The following is a 12,576-nucleotide window of genomic DNA, read 5'->3' on the forward strand; positions in this document are numbered from 1 at the left end:
AAGTAGGAGGCCTATAAGTAGGAAGCACCCATCTGATTTTTTTTTTTTTTCCCCAAATTTAAAATATATATATATACATCCCTGCTTAAATATTTTTTTTATGTAAGGTAACAAAGGGAACCTAAATGATAGCAGAAACACTGAGGGGTAGACTTGCCTATCCTCCAACATACACAGAATACTGGCTATTGTGTTTCTACAACAGCACAGAAATGGTCTTCTTTAATACGTCCACTAAAAGGAGACACAGAAATGTTCATTAGAACTTGAGTTGATTTGATGAAAAGCAACTAATAACTAACTGTTTTACTGTACTTGCTAATACATGTAGATGGTACAACATTTAAAAGGCCAATGTTATTCTATATGTTTCTTATTGGCAACACATCCCATGAAAAGAGGAAAGCCAACAATGCCTTAGTCCATCTCTCAATACTTTACAGTGTCTATGTTCTTTGTAATGTAGAAACATGTCACTGAGTGCAACACTGTGGCTCATTGATGTGTTTGCAATTGTTTTTGGACAATAATGGAAGTCTATGACACAAAGGAACAAGCTATTTCAGTCAATACTTGTTCATAGGTTTAGTTGGTTTTGGTCTTTTCATGAGATTGGTTGACAATAAAGAAATATAGACTGTCACCGTCCTTCAATTGAAGATCAATCCATGTATAATAAACGAAAGCCTAATGCTGACTGAAGTCCTTCACTGAGTGCTATAGATCCCCCCTTTGGGACAGCCTTAATTTAGGCGCAAGACAGTGTTTCGTCCCGTTTTGTTCTGTCCTGTCTTTTCAGTCAATCTCCTCTTTCAGATACAAAGAGAGAGGATTGACCTGTTTAATATAATCTATTCTCAGTGCCTTTGTGCTTTTCCATCCCACTCTGACAGTATGCTATTGTCATTAGCTAAGATTTCCTAACTTTCCATTCTGAAATCTGGGAAGTAGTTGGGCTGTTTCCACATTGAGGAATTTAACAACAGTAGGATATTTTTCTTTCTCTCCTATACTGTCTGTTCTCTTTTGGCATCACTTTGTTCAGTATATCTAACAGGTTCCCTTCTCTCTGTCTCTGACCAGACCATGGCGGAGTACAGCTCTCTGCTCAGCGACCTGTCTGAAAACATCACCAACGAAGACTTGGAGCAGCTCAAGTCGGCCTGCAAGGAGGACATTCCTGAGGACCAGAGCAACAACATCACTTCCTCCAAGGAGTGGTTCAGCTACCTGGAGAAGAATGACAAGCTGGCCCAAGGTGAGAAACACCGATTGAGAACAAGTGTTTTACACATTTCAAATGAATGAATCAAATACTCAAATCAAATAAATCAGATTATTGTATATACTGTATTTTATCTGCCTGGGTGAAAACTAATTTGTCCTGTTTGTATTTCCAATAAACATCAACTGTATGACATGCCTGATATACTGTAAACCAAAGATATTCAACAGGGAGTCCGGGACCCCTAGGTGGTCATTAGAGAGGGGGCCACCAAATTATATTTAAAGTGTGAAAGCTTTTTCAAAAATGAAAATGTCTTACCATGGCTACAAACATATTAGCTACAACAAAAAAATATTAATGAGTAAGGTAGTAAGTAAGGTAGCCATCCACAGACATTAAAACATGATTTATGAAATCATGCCAAGAATTACTATTTTAATAACTTAGTGTTCTATGCACTGAAAAGGTATGTATGAAGGCTTTAGGCCACCCTACATGTTATTGGAGGCCCAGTTTAATATGCTTGCTATGCAGGGGGTCCCTGCTCTGTCTCTCTTTCAGCTAAGGGGTCCTTGGCTTAAAAAATGTTGAAGACCCCTGCTGTAAACTAACACTAAAAACAACACTTCTCATGCAGATAATCTGTCGTACATCGAGCACATCTTCGAGATTTCGCGGCGACCAGACCTGCTGACGAGGGTGATCGAGTACCGCACCACCGTGCTCAAGATCTCTGAGGATGATGAGATCGACACCAAGCTCACACGCATCCCCTCAGCCAAGAAATACAAAGGTAGCCCACTCTTTGAGCTTAATCTCTAGAACATGTAGATGTAGGGTTAGCTTTATATATCAGTTTAGAGTATCAGGCTGATATTAGTTCTTTTAGACATTTCCGTATGTTTGACTTGAAAGGAGGTACTCTGATTAGCTCCTGGCGTGTCAAATCTGTTCTAAGTAGTAGTAGTAGGTGAGTTCTGCCCCCTAATGGCTAAACAGAAAACTGCCTTAACATCTTATCCTCAGTGGTTCCCAACCTATGTATCAGGACTCCCACAAGTGGTAGCAAGATCATTCTGAGGTGATTGTAAAATGATTAACAGGATAGGAAAGCAGAAGAACATTTTGTTTTTCTTGTGAGTTACTGTCCAGTTACTGGATAATTAATAATAATTCATTGTACTTTTTTCACGACAACAAAAAAACCCTTTGTTTGAACTGGTCACAATCAGTAGACATAATAAAACATAAAAACAAACTGTGACAAAGAGCTGCAAGGAAAAAACATTCTAATAAATTATAAGTCGTACCAATTAAACTTGATAACGTGATATTAAACCATTTTTTGTGAATAGTTTTAGTTTTAGTTAAAACAAACAAAACATTGCAGGCAATCATCATATTTGTCATACATTTAAGATTCTACTTTTGAGTACTCTATTTGAGGGCATTTTGTGTTTACAAAGGGCTACAAACTGTCATATTCATATAACATTATTAATAATTTGCAGGCCAACTGTGTACAAATTTAGGAAACATGCGTAAACATGGTCTGGATTAATGCTGTAATGACAAAGCATCTAATTCTGAACAGTCATTTCCTTTTTATGAATTGTTATTTTAAAGCATCTTTACTTTATCTTACATATATTCTGGTTTAATTATGTATTTTATATCAGTTTCCTTCTGGTGTAAATAAAGATTGAAATAATACATAAGAGGAGGGTCACATTGCAATAAAATGTTTTTTTCCTCCTCTCTCAACCTGCTTTTTGCTACCATTATTTCTTTCTTCACTACAACTTTCTTTGTAGCTCGGTTCAGTTCACAGGGGAAATTTAGCTTACAGCCAGGTTGATTTAAAACAACATAAAAACGCGTGCAGTGGTCAAAGAAAAAAAAAAAATTGCTCTACTGTTAAAATGATTTAATGTCTGTTTAGCTCAGTTCTATTCAGGAAGCATCATTTGTATGTCATGTGCACTAAACTAACTTTGACTGTGATTTAGGTTTTTACACGGATTATATATTTAGTCTTATACTATGTCATATTAATATGCATTGCTTTATTTTTATCCCGTACTGCTGTTTTAAGGCTGCTTATGTCCTGTCATTGTGTTTTATCTTCCCAACTTTGGAGGGCACTTTGTGCATCTTGCTTGAGGAATGAATAAAATGATTCATAATAAAAAGAATATGAGATATACTCGGACAGAGCGGAAGACTGAATGTATTTTCCCATGTGGTCTTTGACATAAAATAACTTTGCAGTTTTCAATACAAAAAGCACTGAGGTTCAATATTCAGCTCTGCTTGTAATATTGAACATGATTTTTAATGACAAAGTTAGTGTCCATGTACTATAAATAATATGCTCAGAGCTCCAGTCTTTTGATTTTTTTTGTCTAAAATGAATGTATTTTATTTTGAATTAGAATAATAGTAAAAAAAAATGTATACAGCAACTTCCATCCATGAAATGCAACTCAAAGTGCCTAATATAAATCAGCAGTCGTTTTTGTTTGGTAGATGCATTTTTTATGAATGTTCAGTCAGTGCTAACATCGGTGATAAATACAGGTACACTGTTGTTTCCTCTGACTGCTTCACAATAAAAGCCACCCTGTGTTTTGCCTGTTTAACACGTTTAATGTGAAGCAGCAGCTGTACGAATGCTGCCTTATACAGCTCTGATACTGTGTAAGGAGACTGATATCAATGACATACAAAAAGATGGATTGCATGCATGAATCGTTTCCCGGTGCGACGTGCTCTACTCTACTTTGGCTACATCTTTTTTTGTTTAAAGTATAGATTTCTTATTATTTCTCTCTGTCTCTCTCTACCTTCTTTTTCCAACCCCTCCCCCCTAAAAGACATCATCCGCCAGCCCTCTGAAGATGAGATCATCAAGTTGGCCCCGCCTCCTAAAAAAGTGTGAGATCGCGACACACCCTGATCTTTGCACCTTGATTTCTTCACTCCTGGCACTCCAATCAACCGACCAACCGTTTATGACCAACCCCATCACTCCCCTACTTCACTCTACCCTCACACACACACACACACACACACACACACACACACACACACACACACATCCAGCCAAGCACCATCCTTGCACTAACACAGAACCGCGCAGGCAGCCACCAACCAAGCAACCAATCAGATCGTAGCGATGCAGCCTCTTTCCAAGCTGAGGGGAGGCGGGAAGCTGCGAAAAAGAGACATTAGAAGACGTAATCTGGAGACGGACGAACAGTGTATGTGTGTAAGGAGAGAGAGAGAGAGAGAGAGAGAGCGCCAAAGTCTACCCTTGATTCAAATGCTGAATGGGTCAGTTTAGAATGAGTGTAATCTGTAAACACTGTTCAATCTGTGATGCTGTGCTTACTGTATGCAACCGTCTGTCTGAGTGTGTGCATGCCAGTGAAGGTTGTTATTGTTAAGACAAAGACTACATCCAGCCATGAAGAGTTTAAAACTACAAACCCTGCGTTCGAAACATAACAACAAAGTGAAATGGCAAAGTTTAATTTTTTCAGACCTTCTAAAAATGTCAGAAAGCTGATAGGTAACCATAGAAACAATTAAGCTGGGAATGCATTGTATGTACAGTACAATGATACTTAACTATGACTGTGACTATGAACGTAGTTCAGCAGTTGCTTAATTGTTTTTAAAATTGAATTAGAAATTGCAAAACAGCCAAACACATTTTAAATACATAGTTTACATTATCAAAAAGTATTTTAAAAACAAAACTGCAGCAAAAGTTAACACTTATTAAAAAAAGAAATTTAAAACGTATCTAAATCTCACATATATGACTCTGGTTTGTTTCTGTGAGGGTGCTTGTTTTAGTGTGTAGCTGCATTAATAGTTCAGGTGTGTTTGAAATGTGAAAGGGATAGTTCAACAGACGTGTATTCACTGTTTTGCTGTGACTAGGTTGAGAACAAAGATACCACATTCATGTCTGTCTTTTAAATATGAAGCTACAGCTTAGCTTAGCTTAGCTTATTTTAGCATAAAGACCGGAAACAGCTAGCCTTGTTTTTAAACTTGGGTTAATATAGGGATTAAATTAATGAGATATTTTTTGTTAATTAGTTTTTTGAGGTGCTGGTTGGAAGATTTTGTTTCCTTTGGACATAGCTGGCCAGAAATTTCTCGTCTTTGTGCTAAGCCAATCTGCTCAGCTAACCGCTTCATATTACATAAGATTAATAGTGATCTTCTCATTGAACTCGCAGCAAAAAGGCAAATGAAAAGATTTTCCAAAATGTCAGACTATTCCTTTAAAGTCTGTATAGTTCATTAAAAAATAATTACACCAAGTTACCATCTTTTGCCTCTTTTGCCATGAGGCCGCTGTATTTGAAACTAAACTGTAAGTCAAACTTAAAGGCCAGGACAGTCACTGTTCTCAGCTGGAGGTTCTGTATGCATTCCCTTTACTCTTACACAGATAATGATATCATATTTCAAGAGCAAAAGAAAAAAAACTAATATTTTAGAAGAATATATTTAAAGTTGATTTTCATAGGAAAAGCCAATATTTGCCTTTAGCTTATAATCATAGCAAGATATATTTAGAGAACATTTAGATGGGAAAGGTAAAGCAATTATTTCTATACTATGGATGTTCCCTGTCCATAGGTTCTCTTTTCATCAAGGGGACCAGATAGCATGAAAGTCTGTTGTATGAGCTGGCTAGAGATGTAAATATACAAATAATATATTAGAAGAAAATATAGCAGAAATAATATATTGACCTGCAGTGTGTGTTCCATAGAGGACACTCAAATTTCCACTGTACGTTCAATTTCACCATGTCTGGTTTTTGTAACTAAAGACCCTGATTTTATCTAATCGGAAATTGAGGTGAAAAACACTTAAGCACTTAAAGTACATCAATTTGGACTACATTAGAAAAGTATATTTTGAGAGATCATATTGGGTATTATATTTACTGCGTGGAAATGTTGTGTTGTGTGACACATAAAGAGACAAACACTAAACTTGCTTACACCCCTTTCTTGCCATTTCATTTGTTGCACAGAAAGTAACTGACCAGCTTGTGATTTTTCCCTGTATGAGGGGTTAAACTATGGCCTCTGGAAATAAACGTAAATGCAAATCAAAGTGAAAGAAAAGGTCAGAAAGACAATGTGGCATGTGATAATAAAACATGTCATTTTAACAAAGTGTACATAAAGTAGATTGTGACGAAGGATCATAACCCACTGACTGTGCCATTACCGCCATGCACCAACATAGCTAGCAAGACTGTTGAAACTAAACTATAATAACTGCTCTTTTGAACACTGTGTCTCTTTTTCCCCCCGCATTAAAGCCTTAGCGGACTTTGTGTTTACCCCAAAATTTTTAACAACTGTGAGTGATTGTGTGTGTTTGTGTGTAAAAGCGGAGACAGACGCCGGCACACACATCAAGTTAATCAAAACGGCTCTCACTTTTAAAGAGTGCTTTTATTCTGAAATTTGCTAAGGACTAGTCTGTTGGTCTGTTTCTGCCCCCATCTTTGTTGTTATCAAAGCTGTAGGATCCAAAAAATGAACCAACAACATAAAAATCTATCAGTGTACGACTAGTCATTTCTCCCAGCCCTGCTCCACTCCAGACCCCAGTGCCAACGACCAAGACTTTTATTTTGATCACTGTTTCTGTGATCTGGTTTTTTTTCTCTCTCTCTTTTTTATTGCTCGCCGTATATTGTAGTGTTGGACTGATTTGTATCCTATGCATTTACGTCTGTAGGAGAACTTTGCACTGTAACATATCCTCCTAACAAATCACTTAATCTAAAGAACTGAACTCTTCAATTGAGACAAGTCAGGGCGTTTGACTAGAACTTGATATTCTTGTGTTGAATCTGCATGACAGACGTGCTGAGTGGCAGTTGATAAGACGAAAGTGTGCAGTTTGGGGAAAGAAAATATATGCTTGTTACCCAATGTTCACTGTTTAGAACTAGGAAATAAACTTGTTAGACAGACTATAAATCAAAGCAAACACTCAATAGTCTTTTAATGCCTGCAATTGTGTGGCGACGTTTACAAACCGTCAACATGTTTCTTTGCATAAAACATCCAGTTAATCTAAGCCAGATCAAGCTTTTTATTGTACTGTTAAAGGAATAGTCCACCCTTAAATACCTGAACACTGTTCTTTATGCTATATGGGCCCATTTTGCAGTTCAGACTAAAATATCTCAACAACTTTTGGATTGATTGCCATGACATTTGGTACACACATTTATGGTCGCCAGAGAGTAAATCCTGATGACTTTGGTGATCCCCTGATCTTTCCTCCAGCACAACAAACAGGTTGACGTTTGCTTTTCAGTGTAAAATGTCTCAACAATTATTGGATGGATTGCCATGAAATTTGGTACAGAAATTCATGGCCCTGTTAGGCTGAATTATAATAACCTTAGTGATTCCTCTGACTTTTCATCTAGTGCCATCATCAGGTTTTTATTTATATTAGTTTATGACTAAATTCTTGCAAGACTAATAACACTCCAATCATTCATACTTTGTGTTTGGCGCAAATTAGCAAATGTTAGCGTGTTAGCATACTAATACGCTAAACTTAGATGGCAAACATGGTAATTATTATCCCAGGATGCTAATCATCAGCATATTAGCTTTGTTATTGTGAACATGTTAGTGTGCTGAGGTTAGCATTTAGCTTAAAGCACCACTGTGCCTAAGTGCAGCCAGTAGTTTTTTTCTATAAGTTTTTGTCCCTTAAGAATCAAAGAGAAAGGGCTTATTTTAAACTTTGTGTTTTTGTAGTTTTGCACCGACTTTTAACATACAGGGAGAAATGAATCGCTCAAGCGTCTCCGAGTGTAGATTAAAATTCAAATTGAGCCATAACGCATGCTTAGTGAAGGTATTACCAAATGCCATACAAAAAACTGTAGAATGCAGCACTTAATCATAAAATATATCCTATATCCAGGTACTGATATTTCAGATTGATAATGTATAACAGTGTCAGAGTGTTTCCGGGTGGATCTTCCCTTCAGCGTCCAGACTAGCCTTTGTTAGGCCTGACCCCAAGTGAAGCGGTTACTGCCCTCCTATAGCTTGAGCCTATTGAACACAAAGTATGACTATACTGCATTTATCACAGAGCTGAACTGAGAGCATATTGTCAGGCAAAGGGAGGCAGTTGAACTTACTGCTATGACCTGTGGGTAATGGTCCTTACCTGCGTTAAAATGGATGTTTATTGAACACAGATTGCCACTCCCCATTTTCAGTGAAGAGCTTTGTTGACTTTACAAACCAACATGCAGATCGTAGCATGCGTTTCCGTAATTGTTCAAAATATCAGCAAGGGAGGATTTGGGCCATTGTATTTTCTTTTATCTTCTCTTTTTATTTGAAATGTTTTTGAATAGCAACTTGTGAATTTAGACGTATGTGACCAAGTGACTTTTGTTTTTTTCTCTCTCAGAATTTCAGTAGGCAGTGGACTCATGTTAACAATTGTATGGTAGTTTGTCAGTAGTTTGTCCATGCAATATCTGTAAACATCAAAAAAGAAGAAAAAAAATCAAGCTGAGAGATGCTCTAGATTCTCCTGGTTGTATTCACTGGAGTGTTAAAAGTTCTGTCAGCATCAAAATGTGGCTGTGATGCACCCTTCTCTATTTGTTTTATATTTTTTAACATCCATTTCCTGTTTCCTACTCCTCTAAAGTCAACACCCATAAATGTCACCGTGGTAACCGTGGCAAAGCCCCTCTGACTTCATCACCAGGTGGATTATATGTTTGGCATTGCTTAGCGTTTTCGGTAGCCAATCGGCACATAATATACCAACATATCAGTCACAAATGATGTCAAATTTGGATTTCCTTATACCAAGTACATATCAACTTAGTAAATGCTGCAAAAGTATAAACCTACTAAAATATGTAAGTATTTAATGTTAATACCTGATTATAACCAATACAGGATTATAGATGAAGTAGGAAATGAAGAGGCAGATATTGTGTGAAGGTATTCAGCATGTAATGCTAACCGTTAATTAAAATTGATTCAAACAAAAGTATAATTTTCCCTTAATAAGACTGTTGTTTGTTGTTGTTTTTTTCTTCATTTTATTATGTTGTAAATATGTATTTTGAATATATATCACTGTTTGTTTTGAACTTGATTAATTTATTTATGCCTATATATTGTTGTTTTTATGTCCCCTGATTTTGTTTAACTAACTGGAAACAAATCAAGAGGGTGAAAACGTGTTGCTTATCTAATGTTAAGCAACACTTTTATAATTCATGTTATTATCTTCATTCACGTTTTGCTGTTTTGCCTTTGGGTGATGATTTTACAACAACAAAAAAAGTGATATTCATTTCATTGTATTTACTGATATGTAACATATTATGTTTCACTGTGTCGTATTTGATCAGATGTGTCGTGGTCACCGCTCGTGAAAATGATTTTATTCAGAGTTTCCGAATCATGACAAAAGATAAAAGCAGTCACAAAGTGGTAATCTGCCTTTTTGTCCATATGAGACATGTTGTCACTTGCACATTGCACCAAGAGCAGGAAATGTAAAGAGTATCGTCTTGAAATGTTGGGCTAGGTGTGCGTGTAGAAAGTTTAAGAAATGTTGACCCCTGATTTGTAGAGTACAGCCTTTATTACCAGATTGTTAGCAGTGTTTTCATGAAAAGTATTTTCTGATTCTACTCACTTTATAAAAAGATAACCCATTGGATATAAAAACAATAAGCAGTCCCTCTAGTTTGTATGGAGCCCCAAAGGGTTTGATGTTAGATGAATAAATAAGTAATTCTAAAAAATAGTCACATGAATAAATTGTGTAAAATAATTAATTTAGCAATCGTTGTTGAGCAAAGAAGCTCAACAACCAAAGCCTTAGCCACTTAGCTTATGTTAGCTAGAGCAAAATGTCAAAGTAATACAGATTCTGTCCAACTGTAAATAAAGGCAGTACATAGACACTGAAACTAACATTTTATTTAGCTTAACAAGCTCCACATGCTACCTACCTATAGCCAGCTAACTAACTAGAAGAACAAAAAGACTGTAGTCATTCTTGCCTAGAGCTTGAACTGGAGCTAGTTGCTAAATACTGCTAAACAACCCAGCCTAGCTAGCCAGTTAGATAGCTAGCATGTACAGCCATGCTAAGCGGAATAAAAGCTTATAGTTAATGTGCTGTGTTTATTAAGAGCAGCAGCTTCTAGTTAATTTAATCAGAATTACTTGTTACTCTAGCTATCATGAGCTAACTGGCTAAATTTGGTAGCAGTTGTTGAGCTGAAAGGGCATTTTGAAGTAAGAATGTATATAATGAAATTGAATAAAACTTTAATATGAAATGTATTATTATAATGAAGTTGAGCTTGAATACGTTTCTTAAATTACTTCACAATTTATTATTTTATGGATTTATTTTACACAATGTATTCATATATTTTTTTTATTTCATAGTGTAGGGCCTACTGTTTATCTATTCAATATTGGCTCCATAGTTTTATTTGCTATTTTTATTTTTAAAGGAAGGTGTTAGTGAATGGTTAAAGGGTGCATGGATGAAGTAATAGAGTGAAGAGGTAACTATGTGCTGGGTAGAGTAGTGTGAATAGTCTGGGTGGTTGTAGCTGTTTGAGATGTGATCAGAGAGTAATACTGTATGTAGGTTCATACTTTCATAAACATCTCTGGTGTGTGTCCAAGATGCCTCCCCTCTGCATCTAGTCAATATATTTTTGAATGTGGCAGGACTTGCACAAGAATGCTGTAAAATGTAGTTAATGATCGTAAGGTGTGTTAATGTTAGGAATGCTGAATGTCTGGTCAGAGTTGCATCATATAAAGTTGTGCAAATGTTTTTGTGTTTTCCTTGGCACCTTTTAGACATCACAGGAAGAGTGTAAGTCACATTAAGTTCCTAAATATTGTGCTCAAGATTTTTAACCACACCTACTTACTTTTCTCTAGAGCTGCAAAGCAAAAAAAGGTTTTCTTTTCAATTTGACAAATAAAGTTTACATTTCATGCACAATAAAAAAGCAAGCTTTCACATAGTGGGTAAAAGTGCCAACTTGATTCAGTTGCAAATTGCTCGGGTGGATAAATATGAAATCATGCGATGCTTAACATTAAGCAATGTCTAATGATGTTTGTGGTGATCAATCTTTATTTCAGATGGTCACTTTAAGTGTGTGCGTTTTTGCAGCAGTGGACAATAGAGGCTATTTTGAGGTGTTGTGTTTTCAACTGCAATCTGATCTTTGTTACTGTAGGTTTAACTGAAAAACATTCCTGTGGTGCAGTTTAAGTTTTGATTTACAATGGGAAGAATTTAGGTATTTACAGAGGCGTCAGACAGGACTTGAAAATTATGTGTTAGTATTATACAAATTATTTCAGTGACTTTGAGGGTGGACAGTTTTCCAAGTAGCAGAGATTTTCCCAAAATGCACCTGCAGGGTTTTGAATTGAAATGTCATTTTCCGCTGATAACTGAATTCATATTGATTAATATCAGAAAATGTGAACATTTGAACTATACATTTAAACCACTGCCCTGTGTGTCTCTGCCTTAAGAGTCAGCCAGTGGGATGTTTTCTCTCGTCTTCTGCTTGATATTTTGTAATGTGCTTCAAACGGTGTAGCAAGTGACAGGTATGTTTTTTTTCCCCACATTGTCAATCCAGTCCATTATGTTTGTCAGACTTATTGCTCTTTAACAAGTGTGATTATTTAGATTTAAAGCTGTTAGATAATGTGCACACAGTTTAATTTGGTTTGAGTCAGTGAAGTGATCCAGTGCTGTCCCAGTGACAAAAAAAACTGATGTGGTGTTGGAGGATGTGACACTGTGCTTAATACAGAGAAGAACGTCATAACATCCATTTTTACATTTTCCCATAGCTCATGAAATAACCCCGTTGGATGCCATGGGCTCAATGCTGTTAGAAACTTCTGCTAAGGTTTTCCTCTCACGGAACAAGAAGTGCTTTAGGATTCATTTTTCATTTTGCAATGACTGCAACAAAATATGATATGAGGTATTATTGAAACAAATGTATTGAGGGGTGGCTTTTTGTCATGATTTAAATGAGACAACTGAAATTATGCCATTTTGTCATTGTGCTAAAATGAATATAAATATTATATATTAAAATATATTTGCTAACCTATACTGTGTGAACTTGCTTTCTTTCAAAGATGGTTGAGACGTTACAAAACCTAAAGATAACATATTGGAATGTAACTAAGTACCTCTACTCTCTAAATTTGAGGTACTTGTACCAGATT

At 36.2% G+C, this 12,576-nt stretch overlaps 1 protein-coding gene and 1 long non-coding RNA gene across 2 annotated transcripts in view; one reads left to right on the forward strand and one right to left on the reverse strand.

The window, feature by feature from the left end:
- The window catches only part of LOC116053412 (astrocytic phosphoprotein PEA-15), a 56,002-nt gene extending 44,859 nt beyond the window's left edge, over nt 1-11,143 (forward strand). The window contains exons 2-4 of the mRNA XM_031304529.2: nt 1,084-1,258; nt 1,866-2,021; nt 4,105-11,143. Coding sequence (XP_031160389.1) covers nt 1,087-1,258; nt 1,866-2,021; nt 4,105-4,169 — 393 coding nt within the window. The 5' untranslated portion in view covers nt 1,084-1,086 and the 3' untranslated portion in view covers nt 4,170-11,143. The remainder of the gene's footprint in view (nt 1-1,083; nt 1,259-1,865; nt 2,022-4,104) is intronic.
- Nucleotides 11,144-11,954: 811 nt separating this feature from the next.
- Nucleotides 11,955-12,434, reverse strand: LOC116053413. Its single transcript, XR_004105824.2, has 2 exons — nt 12,262-12,434; nt 11,955-12,189 (listed from the first exon to the last, which is right to left on the reverse strand). It is a non-coding gene; the product is annotated as an uncharacterized LOC116053413 (long non-coding RNA).
- Nucleotides 12,435-12,576: the final 142 nt, after the last annotated feature.

This window comes from Sander lucioperca, chromosome 17 (genome assembly GCF_008315115.2).
Source record: "Sander lucioperca isolate FBNREF2018 chromosome 17, SLUC_FBN_1.2, whole genome shotgun sequence".
NCBI lineage: Eukaryota > Metazoa > Chordata > Actinopteri > Perciformes > Percidae > Sander > Sander lucioperca.